The sequence below is a fragment of the Microcaecilia unicolor genome, chromosome 8 (assembly GCF_901765095.1).
Source record: "Microcaecilia unicolor chromosome 8, aMicUni1.1, whole genome shotgun sequence".
In the NCBI taxonomy this organism is placed as follows: Eukaryota; Metazoa; Chordata; class Amphibia; order Gymnophiona; family Siphonopidae; genus Microcaecilia; species Microcaecilia unicolor.
Genome location: NC_044038.1, coordinates 132,112,029 through 132,133,195, shown reverse-complemented (window position 1 = coordinate 132,133,195; position 21,167 = coordinate 132,112,029). Strand labels below are relative to the sequence as shown.

The following is a 21,167-nucleotide window of genomic DNA, read 5'->3' as shown; positions in this document are numbered from 1 at the left end:
GTAGTAACAGGGGGTGAGAAGGTGTATTGATGAGTAGTGAGCCACTCTCAAAGGCTTCTGGTTTCTTGCACTGGGTTCCACTGGATGATGTCACTCATCAGACTATGCATCCTGCTGTCCTTGAAGAACATCTGCTACAGGTAACTTCACTTTATTGAAAGAATGGGGGTTTCACTTCCACTCTCCTCCAATCTCCACTATCTGAACCTTCTCCTCACCTACAGTCACTGCACTCCTTTTCAAAAGTCTTGCAACTTAATCTCGGTGTGGGGCCTGTGAATACCTCTTCCTCCTCTGGAAACCTTATAAGGGTGGAGCAGGACAGATCTCACAGATCTTAAACCGAGGTTAAGTTGCAGGAGTTTAGAAGAGGAAGGTGGCAGTGCACCCACCCTATAAAAGTCTGGCACCAATGGCAGTTGGTATGTTGCTTATTCCTAAGTCAAGCCTGCAGTGAAATATGTACCAATGTGTTGCAGAATCTTCAAAACTGTGCCACCTGCTGTCAGCAAGGAGGTATAAGAGCATGGCAGTTCTCATGAGGGTAATTTTCAAGCCATTTATGTAGATAAATAATTTATCTGGCTAAATCTTCTTGGTTAAAAATTACCATCCTCAGAAAAGGAAGTTAATAGAAAAATACACAAGGATATGCATTCAATAAAACATGAATGCAGCAAAAACAGCTGGAGTGATCCTCATCAGAGTGCCAGGCAGGCCTCAGGCTGATACATGGAAAGTATGAATACGGCATTGACAAGTGAAGAGTGGATCTTCATCAGAGCTCCATGTCGACTCACACTGAATCAGGTAAAATGGGAACAATTAACCAGTGCACTCAGTGAGAGAAATTTTTCAAAAGTAGGTGTGCCTGTAATAACACAGACTGCTTATTGCAAATAGAATTAAATATAAATATGAAGATGAAAAGAAGGAATACTTAGAAAGAAGACCAACTGCCATAAACAATGGAGTCAAGAAAAAATCCAAATTTTTTGCTTTTTATGGTGTAAGGTATTAATGTTCTGAGCCAAAATATTTTCATTCTTTTTCCATTCCATTTTCCCTTCAGTATATTGTGGATTGTAGTTGATCACATCAACGATGTTCATCCAGTGAAATCCAGACTCTTCCTGATTCTAGGTGTTATTTTCTCGGAATCCAACAGGTACAGAAAATAGAGCAGCGGGGTGAGCAGCGAGTGGAGAAGATGATGAGAACAGCAGCCAAGGATGTCCACAGACTACGAGGACAGAATCGGAAGGAGCCCTTGGAGGTGCAATCATTCAGGTACAACTAGAGCAAAGAAAATGCTTGGTGCATTGCAAGAATGTGCTTTTTTCACATTTCTTTATGTATGTACATTGTGTATTGCTTTATCTCTGTGTTTCAGACCACTGGATTTTTTTTTTTGGGGGGGGGGGGTGTATGTGCAAAAGATTGCCGTACCCACCTCCGTGACAGCAGAATGTGTTCAATCCTGTCACAGCCTTTCCCTGGGTCAGATGTGGCTCTCGGGTGCAGTACAGGGTCACATCAGCATTGCATTGTGGTGGGTGTAGGGTATTGGGCTCCGTGATTTCATTAGCTTGTGTTACAGTCTCACGATGTTGGTAGTTGGTAGGCTCTTCTCCCATGGTGCTTTTCCCCCTGCCTACTGGGTCAGAGTGTGCCCTGTTGTGTTTCCTGTTGTAGTCCATGCGGTAGTGGCCATTTTTGTAAGCCAGTTTTAGTTCCCTTCCGTGTGTTAGCCACGTTAGAGAACTTAGTTCTTACCTTGAATGTGGCTGAAAGAGGGCATTGTACAGCATTCTGCCAGCTCTGGCCTACTGCTAATCTCAGTACCAGGGAGACTCGTTGCCAGTGGGGCACAACCTCTGATCTGCAGTTAACTGTGAGTAAACGCGGTTATTCCAATAAAGGACGTTTTCGGAGAGATTAGTCTTCAGGTGTCAACTGGTGTGCCAATGTTATACAGCAGCAACAAGTCCTAGAGGCCTGCGTGTATGCAGGTGCCTGGAGCACTTTTAGTGGGTACCGCAGTGCACTTCAGCCAGGTGGCCCCAGGCCCATCCCCCCCCCACCTGTAACACTTGTGCTGGTAAATGGGAGGCCTCCAAAACCAACTGTACCCACATGTAGGTGCCCCCTTCACCCCTAAGAGCTATGGTAGTGTTGCACATTTGTGGGTAGTGGGTTTTGGGGGAGGGGGGTTGGGAGCTCAGCACCCGTGGTAAGGGAGCTATGCATGTGGGAGCTTTTTCTGAAGTCCACCGCACTGACCTAGAGTGCCCAGTTGGTGTCCTGGCATATCAGAGGGGCCAGTGTACTACGAATCCTGGCCCCTCCCACGATCAAATGGTTCGGATTAGGACGTTTTTGAGCTGGGCGTTTTTAGTTTCCATTATCACTAAAAAAACAAACAAACACCCAGCTCAAAAACGTCCATTTTTTCGAAAATACGGTTCAGCCCGCCCCTTCACGGACCCGTTCTGGGAGATAAACGCCCATGGAGATAGGCGTTTGCGTTCGATTATGCCCCTCCACATAAATCAGTAACAGAATGGAAGAGGCACTAGAGCAAATTGCCAAACTAAATAAAGGAAATCACTATAGCCTGATGGTGTCCACTACATTCTAAAGCTGTGGAATTTGTTGCTAGATTATATGTAAAAATGGTTTATACAGGTTTCTGGAGGAAAGGTCCTTTAACACTTATTAGCCTGGCAAGCACAGGAATCACTAACTCATATCTGAGAATGAGCAAGATAGAAACATAGTAAAATGAAGGCAGATAAAAACCATATGGCCTATCTAGTCTGTCCATCCATACCATCTACTATCCCTTCTTATTCCTTGGAGATGCTATGTACTTATCCCAAGCTTTCTTGAATTCAAATACAGTCTTCATCTCCACCACCTCCATTGGAGACCGTTCCACGCATTCACCACTCTTATCTGCAAAGAAGTATTTCCTTAGGTTACTCCTGAGTCTGTCACCTTTCAATTGAAAGAAACTCACTTCTTTTGCATTTATTTAAACGTTTCTATCATATTTACGCAGATACATCCAAGTTTATTAACAGGCTTTATATAGCGCTCAAGTGAAGCCTATAAGAGCAGTTTACACTATAAATGCAATAATCATCAACAGAAACAGAAAGGAACTCCATAAAAATAAAAGGGAGTAGGGATAGCAGAAGAAGAAATCCGAGGGGAATAGGTCATGTTTTGGAGAGAGAAAAAGAGTGAGAATGGACACCAGTAAGGGACTACAGTCAAACCAGCAAGCAATGAGGCACTATAAAGAACAAAATGGTCCAGATAGGCCACAGTGGGAGACAGGATGCCGGGCTCAGTGCATCACTACCTGGATCCAGCATGGCAGTTCTCATGTTCTTATTGCTTCTAATCTTTAGAAGCAATGAGATCCATATACAAAAGCAGTAATGCAGCTAGTGGCAGATGCCAACAGCATAACTGCTTTGCATTAAATTTCCTGACCTGACAAATGCTTAACCTTTGGTTGTATAAGTTGCCACATAGCCATTTGAGGCTGTCCAGGTGAAGCTAAAAGTTACAGGGAGAACAGAAACAGCAGGAATAACTTTAAACATATAAGTTGTATGTTTATGCCATGTTCATACTTAAATGCATAGCTCCACTGAAAATATGTACAAGCTCAAACAGATAGGTTATCTATCTAAAGTCAAACATTTATCACTTGGCTGAATAACAACCTCGTTTAAATAAAAATTAAATAAATTGATATTGTTTGATGCTTTACTGTTGCAATTTTTCTTTTTTTCATGGCCCTTGACCTTAACAATAAGTGCACCTATATTTGTGTTCTATTTTGCTTTTAATTGTTTGATAGTTTTTATATTTGAAAATTCAATAGAAACAGTCGTAAAAGAGAAATGTCTGGTAATGTCCACAAAATAGGATGTGGTGTCCAAGTGACCTCTAAAACAGGGTCAGCAACCTTCTTTGGCCTAATGTCCTAAAATAACATGCAATCCATATACCTCTAAGGAGGGGGGTCTGAGGTCTAGTCCCTCTCCTCCAAAAACATTCTCTTCCCTATCATCAAGCCGATCAATCCATAGACTGGTGGTTGTGTCCATCTACCAGCAGGTGGAGATAGAGAGCAATCTTTTGCCTCCCTATATGTGGTCATGTGCTGCCGGAAATTCCCCAGTATGTTCTCTATCTCAGCAGGTGTGTGGTCACACAGCAGCAGCTCTGGCTAGGTCTCCAAGCCTAATTGTTTAGGTTTTGTTGAGTACCTGGGGTTGAGGGCTCTTCGTGAGCAAGTGCAAACCTGGTGGTGCCAGGTCCCTCCTTTTCTCCTCCCTCCCACTGGCTCCATAAAAAAAAAAAAATTTTTTTAAACGTTCAAAAAGGACGTTCATTTGCAGCTGCTCACTGGAACAAGTCGTCGCTGCTCGGAGCAAGAAGCAGGTAATTTTTCCATTTTACTAGCGGGCAGGGGGTTTCCCGAACGGTCTCCATGTGGCTATGGCCTCGGATGGCAAGGGCGCGAAAAGACGCTCCCCGGAACGCGTGCGCACCTAGCGGGGAAGCGGGGGGCTCGAAGGTAGAGTCGCCCTTTTTGGGCGCTCTTTCGGAGCAGGGAGAGTTCACCGGTTTTTCCTCCGGCACGGCGGCCTTTCCCGCCTTAGGCGCCCATCCCCTGCTGGCCGCCCTCCCGGTCATGACCGGCCACGCGGCTCGGTCGGCTTCTTCTTGGACCGCCCTCGAGATGGGAGACGTTAACAGCTTGGTCGCCCTTGAATCGGGCGACAGTAAGAAGTCGGCGAAATTAAAACGCCCTTCTTCCTGCGCGGCTCCTTCTCGGAGTTTCGCGCCGGACGCCATTTTGGACACGCAACACGCCTCTCCCCCGCTACTGGGAGCGCAGATGGGGGGTGCCTCTAGGGCCGCAGCACAGGCTGCAGAAATGCACAGACTGGGGGGTTTCTCCCCTGAGTTCATTTTGCTGCTGCATCAGGCCTTTCTTATGCAGAACACTGCCCCTGCTCACCTCTGTGATCGGGGTGATGAGGCCTCTATGCTTAAGCGTCCTCGGGTGGATCTTCCACCCTCGGGGGACTCGGTCTCCTCTGATGTGGATGACGGCAGCGTGTCTGAGTTCTCCCAGAGATCCTTAGCGGAATCTATGGAAGAGACTGATCCTTGCTCGGATGGAGCGGACGACCCCTCTGCAGTGCGGCTTTTTCGCTCAGAGGATTTGCCCAACCTGCTTGTGCAGGCCATGAGCATTTTGAAGATTGCCTGTCCGGAGGAAGGCTCTCTCTCAGCCTCTACTGTCTCCGCCATTATGCTGGGAACGAAGCGCCCGCCTAGAACCTTCCACGTTCATGAAGCCATGCACACCTTAATTTCAGCGCAATGGGATGCCCCTGAGGCGAGCCTGAAAGTAGCCAGGGCTATGTCCCGTCTGTACCCCTTACCTGAGGGGGATCAGGAAGCCTTTGTCTGGCCCACGGTAGATTCCTTAATCACTGCCATGACTAAGAAAACGGCGCTGCCGGTGGAAGGTGGCACTGCCCTGAAGGACGCCCAGGACAGGAGAATGGAGGCGGCCTTAAAGTCGTCCTTTGAGGCGGCCGCTCTGAGTTTGCAAGCCTCGGTTTGTGGCTCCTACGTGGCTAGGGCGTGTCTGACTGTTTTGCAGCGGGCTTCCCCCTCGGACCCTTCCTGGAGGGCGGAATGGCCGACCCTGGAGTCGGGTTTGGCCTACTTGGCAGACTTGCTGTATGATGTTTTGAGAGCCTCGGCCAAGGGTATGGCTCGGACAGTCTCTGCGCGGCGGTGGCTCTGGCTTAAGCACTGGTCTGCTGACCATGCCTCTAAATCTCGCCTAGCCAAGCTGCCTTTTAAAGGCAAGCTGTTCTTTGGAGACGAGCTGGACAAGATCGTGATGGAGCTCGGCACGTCCAAGGGCAAGAGGTTGCCGGAGATCAGGACTCGGGCCGGCAGTGCCCGTCCTGGTTCATCTAAGGGCCGATTCCAGGAAGCCCGTCGGTATCGCCCGGGCAAGTCGGCCTCCTCTGCCTCCGCTTCCTTCAAATGGAACTTCTCCCCCAAGCAGCATTCCTTTCGTAGGGACCGCCGTCCAGGAGGTTCGTCCTCCGGCCCGCCCCCAGGGTCGCGTACCCAATGACGGGGACCTGGTCCATGGCCCAGTGCAGATAGGAGGAAGGTTGTCCTCGTTTCTGGGCGAGTGGACCAGGGTAACTTCAGACGCTTGGGTTCTGGAAGTCATCAGAGACGGCTACAAGCAAGAGTTCTGCCGACCCCTAAGAGACGGGTTTGTAAACTCTCCTTGCAAGTCTCAGGTCAAAGCAGCTGCCGTGCAGCAGACTTTGAACAACCTGATCCGCCTGGGCGCGGTGGTCCTGGTGCCAGTAGATCAGCTTGGCAAGGGGCGCTACTCCATTTACTTTGTGGTGCCAAAGAAAGAAGGCTTTGCTCGGCCTATTCTCGACCTCAAGGGAGTCAATCGGACCTTGAAAGTTCGGCACTTCCAGATGGAGACCCTCCGCTCCATAATAGCTGCGGTGAAAAAGGGAGAATTCCTGGCCTCCCTGGACATCAAGGAAGCTTACCTACATATTCCCATCTGGCCGCCTCATCAGCGCTTTCTGCGCTTTGCAGTGCTGGGCCGACACTTCCAGTTCAGAGTCCTCCCGTTCGGGTTGGCTACGGCTCCGCGGACCTTCTCCAAAGTAATGGTGGTCATCGCGGCCTACCTCCGCAAGGAGGGAGTGCAAGTCCATCCCTATCTGGACGACTGGCTGATCCGAGCCCCTTCCTATGCGGAGTGCGGGAGAGCTACAGACAGGGTCATTGCTCTTCTGAGCTCCCTGGGATGGGTCATCAACTGGGAGAAAAGCAAGCTGCGCCCGACTCAGTCACTGGAGTATCTGGGAGTTCGATTCGACACCCAAGTGGGCAGAGTGTTCCTGCCGGACAACCGGAGTTTCAAGCTTCGGACCCAGGTGGACCAGTTCCTAGCCTCCTCTTCTCTTCGAGCTTGGGACTAAGTGCAGCTTTTGGGCTCCATGACGGCCACGATGGAGGTAGTGCTCTGGGCCAGGGCTCATATGAGACCACTACAGCACTCTCTTCTGCGGCGGTGGACTCCAGTCTCGGAGGATTACGCCGTACGCCTTCCTTTGGATCCAGCGGTGCGAAAAGCGCTGAGCTGGTGGCTGAGGCCAGGTAAGCTGTCCGCAGAAATGCCTCTTACGACCCCGGAGTGGGTTGTCATTACGACGGACGCCTGCTTGACGGGCTGGGGAGCCCACTGCCTGGGACGGACAGCGCAGGGGCTCTGGTCTCCTGCAGAGACAAAATGGTCCATCAACCTCCTGGAACTCCGAGCCATTCGGTTGGCACTTCTAGAGTTTCTCCCGGCACTGGTGCTGAGGCCTGTACGGGTCCTGTCGGACAATGCCACGGCTGTGGCCTATGTCAATCGCCAGGGAGGTACCAGGAGCGCCCCTCTAGCCAAGGAGGCCATGAAGCTATGCCTGTGGGCGGAAGCGAATCTGGAACAGCTGTCGGCGGCCCACATTGCGGGAGTCATGAATGTCAAGGCGGACTTTCTCAGTCGCCATACCTTGGATCCCAGAGAGTGGCAACTGTCTGCTCGGGCGTTCTTGGACATCACGAAACGCTGGGGCCAGCCGAGCCTGGATCTGATGGCGTCCTCGGCCAATTGCCAAGTGCCGCATTTTTTCAGCAGAGGACGGGACCCTCGATCTCTGGGAGTCGATGCTCTTCTCCAGCAGTGGCCTGCACAGGAGCTTCTCTACGTGTTCCCGCCCTGGCCCATGATGGGCAGGGTGCTAGGCCGGGTGGCAAAGCATCCGAGCCGGGTGATCTTGGTGGGTCCGGATTGGCCCAGATGTCCCTGGTATGCGGACTTAGTCAGACTCTCGGTGGGCGGCCTTCTGCGGCTGCCAGCGGAGCGGGGACTCTTACATCAGGGTCCCGTGGTGATGGAGGATCCCTCCCCCTTTGGTCTTATGGCCTGGCTCTTGAGCGGAAGCGTCTGAGGAAGAAGGGCTTCTCAGACAAGGTCATTGCCACTATGCTGAGAGCGAGGAAGCGCTCTACTTTTACCACTTACGCCAGAGTTTGGCGTACCTTTGCGTCGTGGTGCGAGGCAGGCTCTGTATCGCCCTTCACTGCTCCAATTTCATCAGTGTTGGCATTCCTGCAAGAGGGGCTGGAGAAAGGCCTGTCGCTCAGTTCACTGAAAGTCCAGGTGGCGGCTCTAGCTTGCTTCAGGAGTCACCTGAAGGGGGCTTCCCTGGCTTCACAGCCAGATGTGGTACGCTTTCTCAAAGGAGTTAATCACCTGCGCCCCCCTCTGCACTCGATAGTGCCTACGTGGAATCTCAATCCGGTACTACGGACCTTGCAGAAGCCGCCCTTTGAGCCCTTGCCAAGGGCATCGCTGAAGGACCTGACGTTGAAAGCGGTCTTCCTGGTGGCTATCACATCAGCCAGAAGAGTTTCCGAGCTCCAGGCTCTCTCGTGTAGAGAGCCGTTCGTGCGATTCACTGAGGCAGGAGTTTCGATTCGCCCAGTGCCCTCCTTCCTGCCCAAGATTGTATCTCGATTCCATGTGAATCAGCAGCTTTACCTACCCTCCTTTCGTAGGGAGGATTACCCAGAGGAGTACCCTGCGCTCAAATACCTGTATGTTAGACGGGTCATCATCAGATACTTAGAAGTGACCAATGATTTCCGGAAGTCGGATCACCTGTTCGTGCTGTTTGCAGGCCCTCGTAAGGGTCTGCAGGCATCTAAGCCTACAGTGGCATGTTGGGTCAAGGAGACGATCGCGGCAGCTTATGTGGCGGCAGGGAAGATTCCGCCTATTCAGCCGAAGGCACACTCTACTAGAGCACAAGCAGCCTCGATGGCGAAGTCCAAATCTGTCTCCTTGGAAGAGATTTGCAGAGCGGCTACTTGGTCGTCGGCTCATACCTTCTCACGACATTACCGCTTGGATGTGGCTGCTCGGGCCGAGGCCCAGTTTGGGGCTTCAGTGTTGCGTTCAGGGATTTCCATGTCCCGCCCTGGGTGAGTACTGCTTCGGTACATCCCACCAGTCTATGGATTGATCGACTTGATGATAGGGAAGGTAAAATTATGTATCATACCTGATAATTTTCTTTCCCTTAATCATAGCCGATCAATCCATAGCCCCTCCCAGATATCTGTATTGTTTAACCTGAAATTAAATATGACCAAAACCGAGCTTCTCATTTCCCCCCCCAAACCCACCTCCCCGCTCCCCCCGTTTTCTATTTCTGTTGATGGCTCTCTCATTCTCCCTGTCTCCTCAGCTCGAAACCTTGGGGTCATCTTTGACTCTTCTCTCTCCTTCTCTGCTCATATCCAGCAGACCGCCAAGACCTGTCGTTTCTTTCTTTACAACATCCGTAAAATCCGCCCCTTTCTTTCCGAGCACTCTACCAAAACCCTCATCCACACCCTTGTCACCTCTCGTCTAGACTACTGCAATCTGCTTCTTGCTGGCCTCCCACTTAATCACCTCTCCCCTCTCCAGTCGGTTCAAAACTCTGCTGCCCGTCTCATCTTCCGCCAGGGTCGCTTTACTCATACTACCCCTCTCCTCAAGACCCTTCACTGGCTCCCTATCCGTTTTCGCATCCTGTTCAAACTTCTTCTACTAACCTATAAATGTACTCACTCTGCTGCTCCCCAGTATCTCTCCACACTCGTCCTTCCCTACACCCTTTGCCGTGCACTCCGCTCCATGGATAAATCCTTCTTATCTGTTCCCTTCTCCACTACTGCCAACTCCAGACTTCGCGCCTTCTGTCTCGCTGCACCCTACGCCTGGAATAAGCTTCCTGAGCCCCTACGTCTTGCCCCATCCTTGGCCACCTTTAAATCTAGACTGAAAGCCCACCTCTTTAACATTGCTTTTGACTCGTAACCACTTGTAACCACTCGCCTCCACCTACCCTCCTCTCTTCCTTCCCGTTCACATTAATTGATTTGATTTGCTTACTTTATTTATTTTTTGTCTATTAGATTGTAAGCTCTTTGAGCAGGGACTGTCTTTCTTCTATGTTTGTGCAGCGCTGCATATGCCTTGTAGCGCTATAGAAATGCTAAATAGTAGTAGTAGTAGTTTGTGTTCTGGTTATATTTCAGGTTCAAGTTCAGGCTTCATTTCCTGTTCACGAGGACTTCGTGTTCAAGTTCTTCCAATTGAAGTCTCTTCGAGTTGAGACGATTTAGTGTTACAGTGAGCTGCTGCTTCCTCTCCCCCCGTTTCGGCGGTGGCTGGATTGATAACTAAATTATGCCGGCGCTCCCTCCCGCTTCGTGCGGCTGTAGGGTAGCTTTGTATCCCTCCCACTTCGGCGGTGTTAGGGTACGCCAGCTCCTCCCGCGGTTGCGGTAGCAGGATAAGCCAGTTCCCCCCGCGTCGGCGGGTGTGGTTTCCCGCCCACCGCCCCGGCAGTGGTGCGCTGGAATATTTCCCCTCCCCTGCTTCGGCGGTGGTGAGCTGGGCAGAGTGTCCCTTTGTGGGTGTAATTCTCTAAGTGCTGAGTCCTGCGGATGGAGCTTGGATATCGACATACTGAGGAGTTTCCGGCAGCACATGACCACATATAGGGAGGCTCTCTATCTCCACCTGCTGGTAGATGGACACAACCACCAGTCTATAGATTGATCGGCTATGATTAAGGGAAAGAAAATTATCAGGTATGATACCTAATTTTACCTTGCTGCTGTGCACCCATCACCATCTGGCACATTGCTCGGACCTGGAAGGACAGCACCAGTATCATTTTCAATTTAGGGGTGGCACTGATAATGGACTTGAGTTTTTATTCTTGTCCCTAGTAGATATGGGAATAAGAACGGAGCTTGTGTTGACTTTGAATCTGTATTTTTTAAAATATATTTGATTGTATTTTAAAATGTGATATTATTGTACCATTTCATTATGCTCTAAACCACCCTGAGTCTGTATTTGGAGTAGTAAGGTACAGAAATGTGAAAGAACATGAAAAGGCAGCATTTGAGCTCAAAGCCACATATGAGGCAGAAGTTGCTTGGTAGCTGAATGCTAAAGACTGTAACTATCTGTGGCAGATTCTACTGGCATGAAAATGGATTAACAGTTGAAAAGTTATTAGGGGCAGACTTACAAAGAGGAGGAATGACTGATGGACAGGCAACAAACAGATATGATGATCTTATAAGGTCAGTTTTTCTTTAGGAGACCAGGCTAATAAAAAAAAGCAAAATAAAAAGGGGACAACATACATTCAATTGGAGCCGTGGCCTAACTTCCCCCACTCCAAATGTTGGAAATATGCCACGATTAATATGCTGTAACAATGCAGTTTTTTTACTTGGTTTAGCACAAAGTGGACTCTGTCAGATTTTTTTCTGTACCTTTTTTTTTTTTTTAAATGATGATTATTATCATCATCATCTGTTTCTGGTTGCTGCTGCAGTGTTTCCACATACTAAGAATCAGCTTTACAATTGGGTTTTTTGTTTGTTTTTAATGCCTGGTTGCTATGGTTTTCTATTAGACTATTCAGCTGCTCAGTATTGTCTGCTCAGATTATTTAGTCCATCTTGAATGGCTTTTGCCAAGAAGAGGGTATAAAAAGATTTATAAATAAATAAACATTGTCAAACGACAGTGAAAATTGTTGATTGGACTAAAAAGCTTACCTTTAGAGGACAATAATAGTCTTTAGCGTCAATCACAGTAATTATTAACGTTCCATTGCGACCTTCCAGGTCTACATGAGAGGCTACACTGTAACAATGTCACTCTGCCAGAGAAATTAGTAGAACCTTTTGAACATTAAGATCTTGAAACAGTAATAATAGAAACTAGTAACAAAGGCCTGTTTCAGAAAGCAATGAAACGGGCGCTAGCAAGGTTTTCCGCGATCAGCATGATCGCCGGTATCCGAGTCCTGCTCCCCGCTCTCAAGTGCTGAAGCGCGCACGCGAGCTTCTCGCCTACCTGACAATGTCCCATGGTATCGGCTGCAGGAGAGAAGGACGCAGACAGTTGGCCCTCGCTGGTGCTCCGTTCGGATTCCTGGGCTGGGGGAGGAGTAGGGAAACATGCTTCGTGTATTTCCCTACTCCTCCCCCTCCACATTGGACACTCGCGGCTCCTCCCCTGTCCCTGACGTTTCCCTACTCCTCCACCTCTACATTGGACACTTGCGACTCCTCCCCTCTCCCTGACATTTCCCTACTCCACCTCCACATTGGACACTCGTGGCTCCTCCCCTCTCCCTGATGTTTCCCTACTCCACCTCCACATTGGACACTCGTGGCTCCTCCCCTCTCCCTGACGTCACGATCTACTCCATGAAGGACACCACCACCGGAAGCCACCAGGCAGCCTCAGAATGTTGGAGGTGAGCTTTATTATATAGGATAATGAGTGGCAGTTGAAGCAGCGCTACAGGCTTAATAGAATAAAAAGAAGCAAGTTGTAGACATGCAACCGGGATAAACCAAGACTATGGGACCCTTTTACTAAAGAATGCCAAGCCCTAACATGTGATTTGCATGCAAGAAAAAAATTGCTGCAAAATGCGTTAAAGCATTTTGTGGTAATATGGCTGTTTGCGCATGCTAAGTACGCAATTGTTTTAAAATATTTTAGGGGGAGGAAGAGGTCATGGGTAGGGAATGTGCACGGAAGCATTACCCACCTAGCTGGTTTGCATTAGCATGCAGGAACTGGATAATGCAGACCTAACATGGGTTCACTAAGCACCTCCTAAACAGGAAGCGGTAAGTGCTCCTGTGTTAATTTTTTTTGCAAGTCCTATGCACTAATGTAAAATTTAGTGCAGGACCTGCAAACAAAATCTATTTAAAAAGGCCCAATTCGTAGTGCATGGAAAAGTCCCACATTAGGACATGCTGTGTCCAGATTTTACCGCCCTTCAGTAAATGGGCCTCTATATTAAGAGTTAATAAACAAGCTAAATCAGCCTGTCCCTTGACACAAGGCTGTTGTCCCTCAATGGTCATTTGTCAGACACTACAGCCCACTGCTTACAGATTCCCATATCCCAAAATAATAATCATTTTCTTGTCTTTTAGCTTTGTAGAGTCTATTTGTGGGAATGGACCTAGTACAACTTGTGAACAATAGCAGTGTTTTAAATAAAATCATTAGGATCCTCTTAAGCACATTTCATAACATTTTTAAAGTGCCAGCAATTTTGAGGTTGGCAGTTGAGCTAGCTGGCTGTCTATCTTACTGTCCCAGGAGCTGACCATTGTGCTGAAACTTGTGGGAACAGGAAGGCCAAAGAAGTGTAGACAAAATCGCACTTTAAGAGAATAAAAAACAAACTGGGGGATTGAGTAGTTACTAGTTTTGGGGTTTTTTTTTTCCTTTCTGGAGAAGATATTAATGTTTAAAGTTTTGGAAATTAATCCTAAATAGCTACTTCAATTCTTATCAGATAAATCTAGCAATTATTGTGCAACTCTTTGTCACAGAATTTACCTGACCCGGTTCTGCTTTTGCTCCATGGTATCTCTGACAGTGAAGCAAGACTGGAACTGATTCAACATGCCACTGAAGACCTGGAGCCATCTGGTATTTTCCCCAGATGAGGGCACTGTGGACAGCACACTGTTGCAGGGATGAACTGAATATAACATTAAGAGCTAAGGAATAAGTGAACATGGATGGAGACTTTTAAATAGGAACACATAGCTATAAAGGGGGCAGTTCTGTAACAGGGTGCCTGGTAGGAGCCTGGTCTATAAAGGATCATACTAGCCTAATTGGCTATGAATGCACTGTACAAGTACTTATGCCAGTCATAGACTTCTGTGTAACTTGTGGTGCATAAATGCTGTACTTTATAGTATTCTAAGGTATGGTCTTAGTATTAGAGGCTAACCAAATTTCTGTTTTGGTTACTGTACTAAAACTGGCCCCAAATCCTTTTTCTGCCTGGTATTGGCCAAAACTGACTCTGTGTTTTCAGTGGGAGCTGAAAATTTATACTTTGTCCTGTCTCCCTCTTTTCCCCCTCCCCTCACCTAGATGCAACCTTCAGGCCTATCTTACAATTCCTGGTGGTCTAGAGTGTAGTCAAGGCTGCAGTGATCCCCAGTCATTCCTGCCTATGCTGGCTTTTCTCTCAAAATGGCTGCTATGACTTCTAGTGGTACTCTCGCGAGACTGCCACAAGAAGTCACAGCAGCCATTTTGAGAGTAGAGCTGACATGGGCAAAAGTGACTGGGGATCACTCCTGCCCTGACAACCACCACAAGAACACAAGGGATTGTAAGGTAGTCTTGTGTGGGGGCTATTTTTTGCATTTTTAACATGATTGCAAGTAATGCAGTTACAATCTTGCATATATGGTAAAGTTATGGAACTTTGTAAGTCTTAGTGCTTTGAAAATGAGTCCCAAAGACAAGTAGGGTAAGACCAAAATTATGAACAAGAGGAAAACACAGAAGTGAAAGTTCAATTACAATGCAGTCGTAAGTAGATAAAAGGGTAAGCGGATACAGGAAGAACACATGGTGATAGTAACATAGTAGATGATGGGAGATAAAGACCTGTATGGTCCATTCAGTCTGCCCGTCAAGATAAACTCTATTTGTAAGTCTAAGTGCTTTGAAAATACAACTTTTTGTGTAGTGCTGCCATCCCCCTATTTTTTGTTAATCATGTAAACGTTTTATTTTTTTATTTATTTTTATTTATTTATTTATTTTATTGCATTTGTATCCCACATTCCCCCACCTATTTGCAGGCTCAATGTGGCTTACATAGATTTGTTAACATTGTCATAGCATATGATTTGTAGTATATTAAAAATAAGCTTAACTTACAGATCATTGTGAGCCAAAGCAAAAACAGCCTGTCTTGTCAGCACCACTGTGTTTCTCAAGGGTCTTGCTTGGCTGTTACGTGGTTACAGTAGGTGTTACAAATATTGAGCACTTTAGCAGGGAGGCAACTCTGAACTACATCCTGGTGTGTGGTGTTGCAGCCTGAAGTAGCCCATTTGATCCTGATGATATGGAGAACAGCTGAACCAAGAAGCTTGCCAAGCCACCTGGAGGAAGACCTTGGGGCACTCTAGATGTTTTGGTACCTAAAGTGATGAATGTAAATGGAAGCAGGACTACTACTACTACCATAATACGCTGGGCTGTAAATTAAAAATAAAATCAGATACTGGGCCACTTAACAAAATTCCAGTCTCTGTGGAAGCATTGTTCTGACTGCTGTCTTCTGATTTTTCATGTACTGTCATGGCAACCTTCATTCAAACAATGTTCAGAAAGCTTGTTGGAAAAGACTTTGCTATAAATATTATGGCAGGTGATCATTTACCATGCACGTTCTTGAGATGCACAAGCGTGGTGTTCAAGGATGCACAAAGCTCTTCTGGTTGATTTTTTTGTCATGCTAAGGAGGAGTGGCCTAGTGGTTAGGGTGGTGGACTTTGGTCCTGGGGAACGGAGTTCGATTCCCGGCACAGGCAGCTCCTTGTGACTCTGGGCAAGTCACTTAACCCTCCATTGCCTGCCGCATTGAGCCTGCCATGAGTGGGAAAAAGCACGGGGTACAAATGTAAAAAAAAAAAAAGTTGGTGAACTGACAAGAGTCTGTTCTTTTCTTTTAATAGGGAGAAGATGGCATTCTTCACCCGTCCACGAATAAACATTCCAACCCTGTCTGCAGATGATGTGTAATCACCACAAAGTATTCCATGTTTTATTCCAATTACTATAACAGAAAAAAGGAAAAACAGAGGGGAAGATCGGTGGTCGGCAATGTAGGCTATGTTGTAGATAAGGCATTATAAACTGAATCATCAAAAAGAGGCTGGGATTGGAGGCCACGGTCCCTGTTTCCCTGCCTTTGTGGGGAAGGAGGAACTGCTGTGATAGGAGAGCCACTCTGCCTGGACTGAGAAAGGAGGCTGGGATTGGAAGATAGGAATCCTGCCTGGCAAAAAGGAGGAGGATGGTATCTTCAGTGCAGCTTTACTGTAGAGACGGAGCCATTAGCACAAACCAAAATGTAGAATCTCAGTGAGGTTTCTGTCAGGCCTTAGAATGCCTCAGTGCAGGATCCCCAGCTGTGTAATATCCTTGCCTGAACACCACACCTCTCCTCTGCTGGCCCCTGATGTGTGATCTCCTGGCCTGAACACCACTCTTCTCCTCTGCTGGCCCATGGCGTGTGAGACGTGCTGGTAAGGTTTCCACTGCAGTGATCACTTCATTGTGTCTGCAGCATTCTTGCCATGTATGTCAAGGTGACAGGTCAGACTGCTGTTGTCACCTATGGGCCACCAGTTGCCTACCACTAGTGTAGGACGGTGATGTTGAATGTTTTGGTGTTATGAAGGTACAGAGCAACCTTTACATTGGAAATACTTGTTTAAATGTGTATGAATTTTTGTATTTGTTTTATTCTACCAATATTTCAGAAGCCAGCATTACATTTACAAGTTTGTATAGTTTGTATATTTAGGAATGTATTTTTCTGAAAGAAATTACAAACAGACAGAAGAGATGCATCCCACTGCATTGTTATTCTTGAATACAAGTCTGTGTTTAGAATCTTTTGTACAGCTGGACATTCATAGAAGTTTTATTGCAATAAAACGAACAAACCTCAGCTATGATGAAAAGATGATAAATGTGTGTGTCTGTATGTAAATACAATATGTGTTAGACAGCTTTTGATCCCAAAGTTACTGAAATATTTATTATGATGTATTTTAAAAGTGTTGTGATTGGTTTCTTCATAAGCAGCAAATCTTTGCAGGTTTTGGTCAGCTCTAGTTTTGCCATGATCTGTCCAGCGATTCAATGAATGGTGATGTGTTTGCTTGCCAAAAGCAGAGACCCTACTGCCCAGAACACCCACTGATCCCATTCCAGAAACAGGAAGGGAAGCTATAGAAAATATTAGCAATAAATCTGAAACACTTGGAGGGGCATTTTAGATAGCACTTTGGACGTTTTTTTGAAAACGTCCAAAAATCAAGTAGTGAAAATGACCATTTTCAAACCAGAAAAATGTCTTTTTTTTCCTTTGAAAATAACCATTTCCTAGATGTTGTTGTGCTTAGTACATCTATGTTTTTGGACCACTAAAAAAAAAAAAAAAGTCAACTGTGAAAAACGTACAAAATCAAGCCATTGGGACGTAGGAGGAGCCAGTTTTCATAGTAGATTGGCCACACAGGCAGAGCAGTGGGGCACTGCAGTAGACTTCACATAAAGGGTCCCAGGTACACAGCTCACCATTATCCCCTTATATTAAATGGTGAGTCCTTCAAACCCCACCAAAAACCTACTGGACCCAACTATATACCACTACAATAGCCCTCATGACTGCACATGTCACCTATATATGGCTAGAGTAGGTTCTGGGGGGGGGGGGGGGGGGGCTGACCCTTTCCACCACATGTGTAAGAGTGGATTATGGGCTTGGGTCACCTTCTCTATAGCACTGCACCAACCACTAGGCTATTCCAGGAACCTGCTTGCTGCTCTAATAGGACTGGCCATAACAGCTGAAGCTGTCGTATAGGCTGGTATGTACTGTTTCACATACATCTTTGTGGGGTGGGGTGGGGCCAATGACCACTGAAGGAATAAGGGGGTGTCATTCCTTTTTTCCTGCAGTGGTCATCTGGTCATTTACGGTACTTTTTTAGTGGCATATTTGTTAAAACAGGTCTAGACCAAAATGTCCAGCTTATAGCCCTGGATGTTTGTTTTGTTTCATTAAGGCAGAAAAATGTCCAAGTGATAGGACCGCCCAGATCCCACTCTTAACATGCCCCCTTGTGATTTGAATGCACTTCTGACAGGCTTCATAGAAAATCTAAAAATTGGTTTTGAAAATACCAATTTTGAACGTTTTATGCCAGATTTATGCCACTTTTTTTGACATTTTTCTCTTTTGAAAATGAGCCCTTGAGACTCCCTCATAGGGTTATCTGCTGACTCCGTTTGTTTTACAATCAGGATGGTGCATTCCTGGGTTTTACCATTCTGCCTTTTTGAAACTTTAGTTTTGATTTCTGTCCAAAAAGTAGGACTATGTGGCCATATGTGCAACTGACTAAAGGCTGGACTGGAGCAGCCTGTCAATGGATCCAGCAGGCACAACAACAACAACCTATTTGGTCATGCTGATTGACAGTATGTACTGAGCTGGGGGTAGGGATAAGAATGCAGTTTCACATAATGTTAGTGCCCTTTGCATTAAATGGAATTTTGCTTCCTGCTGGTTCGGGATAAAAATGTAACCAATTTCTGTGACATCCAGAACACATATGTATCAAATAATTTTGCATCAAGCACTTTAGATTTAGGTCCCATCTTTTCAGTAGTAGCTCAAGGTGAGTTACATTTAGGTATACAAGCTCTTTCCTTGTCTAAGGAGAAATTAGATCTTACCTACTAATTTGGTTTCCTTTAGTCCCTCCGGACTAGCCCAGAATGTTACTGATGGGTTGTGCACTCCTTCCAGCAGGTGGAAACTGAGAACTCCGACTCTTGTGAGAGCCAATAAGAGCCCTGGTTAGCTAGAGTAAGATTCAGTATTATCTTTACAAAGCAGGATAGAAAGGAGAAAGGTTTCTGTGCAACTGGAGAACTCAAACAGCCATTGTGAGAATACAGGAGAAGACCTGTAGACCTTCGGGTTATGGTCAATTGCTCACATTTTTTTTAATCATCACCAAAGTGAAACAGAAAAAGCAGATCTTCCCTAAAGCTCTGGAAGGGGAGGAATCTGGGCTGGTCCAGAGGGACTAAAGGAAAGCAAATTAGCAGGTAAGATCTAATTTCTCCTTCCTTAGTGTCCCTCTGGACCGGCTCAGAATGTGACTGATGGGATGTAACAGAGCAGTACATTTAGGGGAGGGACCATAACCATCTGGCTGTAAGAACACTGGCTCCAACAAATGGCATCCTGATGACACTGGACATCTAACCTGTAAAGTTTCAAAAAGAATGCAAGGAAGACCATGGAGGAAAGGAGAAACAGGGGTGATATGATACAGACGTTCAAATATTTGAAAGGTATTAATCCGCAAACGAACCTTTTCCGGAGATGGGAAGGCGGCAGAACTAGAGGGCATGAAATGAGATTGAAGGGGGGCAGACTCAAAAAAAATGTCAGGAAGTATTTTTTCACGGAGAGAGTGGTGGATGCTTGGAATGCCCTCCCGCGGGAGGTGGTGGTGGAGAGGAAAACGGTAACGGAATTCAAACATGCGTGGGATAAACATAAAGGAATCCTGTTCAGAAGAAATCAATCCTCAGGAGTCAAGATTGGGTGGCAGAGCTGGTGGTGGGAGGCGGGGCTGGTGGTTGGGAGGTGGGGATAATGCTGGGCAGACTTATACGGTCTGTGCCACAGCCGGTGGTGGGAGGCGGGGATAGTGCTGAGCAGACATACGGTCTGTGCCAGAGCCGGAAGTGGGAGGCGGGGCTGGTGGTTGGGAGGCGGGGATAGTGCTGGGCAGACTTGTACGGTCTGTGCCCTGAAAATGACAGTTACAAATCAAGGTAAGATATACACAAAAACTAGCACATATGAGTTTGTCTTGTTGGGCAGACTGGATGGACCGTGCAGGTCTTTTTCTGCCGTCATCTACTATGTTATTATGTCACTGCCTGACATCATCCAAACGGAGGAACCAAAGAAAAAAACGCTCTGCTCATGACATCATCTGCTCTCTGGTAGAATGGACTTCTAGTCCCTCCGGAACTGTCTTCTTGGATAAAATTAAGCAGGAGCAAACATCTCTTTAAGCTACATAGAAATGGTGGTTTTAGACGTTGCGATCTCTTTGAGGGACCCCCCCCCCCCCAATTAGAGGGAAATACGAGCTGATCGACTAAAGACCTCAAGGGAAAGCTAAATATTATTTCAGAACTGTCTCTAGGTAGGCTGCGCTAAAGAGCCCAAGACCGGCAAAACTACTGTATGCCTCGAATGAAATCTGGAAAAGACTTTTGGAAGGTAAGAAGGAGCAGGACGCAAAAGACCACCCGCCTCTCAGGAAAAAAATTCCAAAAAAAGGAGAGCAGCAGGAAAATGTTTGCCACCCCAAAATACATGTAGCAGAAGCAATGGCCTGTAACAAAACTGAGTTGAGCTATAAATCCTTAATAGAGCAGGCCAACAAAGGCTCAAAAAGAGGTTTAGCAAGGATTGAGAGAGCCAAGTTGAACTCCCGATGATCTAGGGGGAGGACAAAATAAATTCATGGCCTAAAGGAAATTGACAACCTCCAGATATCAAGCGAAATTCCTTCTCTTGAATCAAGCAGGGAAACCAAGAAGCACCGTATAGTATGTGCCAAACCTTTTATGAAAGCCCAGGTAGAAAAGCATCCTGAACAAAAATATGGAATCGAGGTCCTCAGAAAACTGTCACATCTCAACAAGTATCAGCTTGTAAAGCAGCATATCAGGGTCTGAATAAGACACAGGGTCATCCACTAAGTCCCTGGAAACCTGAGACACTTAACTGCAGATAAATCTCCTCTGCAAGAGCAGGGAGTGGAGCAGAGGAAGCAGCCTCATGGAAAAGAAAAAAAAGACAACTCAGGCAGAAAATTCTGCTGGTGACGGGAAAGCTAAGAAGAAGCCCATGAAAAGAAACCAGTTTCTCTGCCTCAGCAGTGTGGCTCTGTAAAAACGGTGGCGTTTCCCCACAGAAACTGAAGCCGACGTTAAGCTGGAGTCTGTGCTTCGGCAAATGACAATGTGGCTCTGTAAAAATAGCAGCATTTCCCGCCAAAACTGAAGCCAACGCTAACCAGGTTCCCAAAGCAGTGAAGAAAACCATGGCATTAACAAAAGAAACCACTGATTCAGCAGAGAAACCGTCGGGAGCTGTCTAACTGCCCCTAACTGACCCTGTTTCACAGATCCCAAAACATCTCTGTTTCTCTGCCAGAGACTGGCGAACTTGGCTCCCCCCCCCCTCAACCTGAAACTCTTCCAAGCAAGGAAAGACAGCCAACAAGCAGCGAACCCAATAAAAGGGTACGGCTGCAGAAGAAAGCCA

At 46.9% G+C, this 21,167-nt stretch overlaps 1 protein-coding gene across 2 annotated transcripts in view; it reads left to right on the top strand.

Moving 5' to 3' along the window:
* Positions 1 to 16,756, top strand: part of WWC1 (WW and C2 domain containing 1) — a 439,489-nt gene extending 422,733 nt beyond the window's left edge. For both annotated transcript variants that reach the window (XM_030211705.1, XM_030211704.1), the window contains exons 22-23: positions 1,169 to 1,290; positions 15,745 to 16,756. In XM_030211705.1, coding sequence (XP_030067565.1) covers positions 1,169 to 1,290; positions 15,745 to 15,811 — 189 coding nt within the window. In that variant the 3' untranslated portion in view covers positions 15,812 to 16,756. The remainder of the gene's footprint in view (positions 1 to 1,168; positions 1,291 to 15,744) is intronic.
* Positions 16,757 to 21,167: the final 4,411 nt, after the last annotated feature.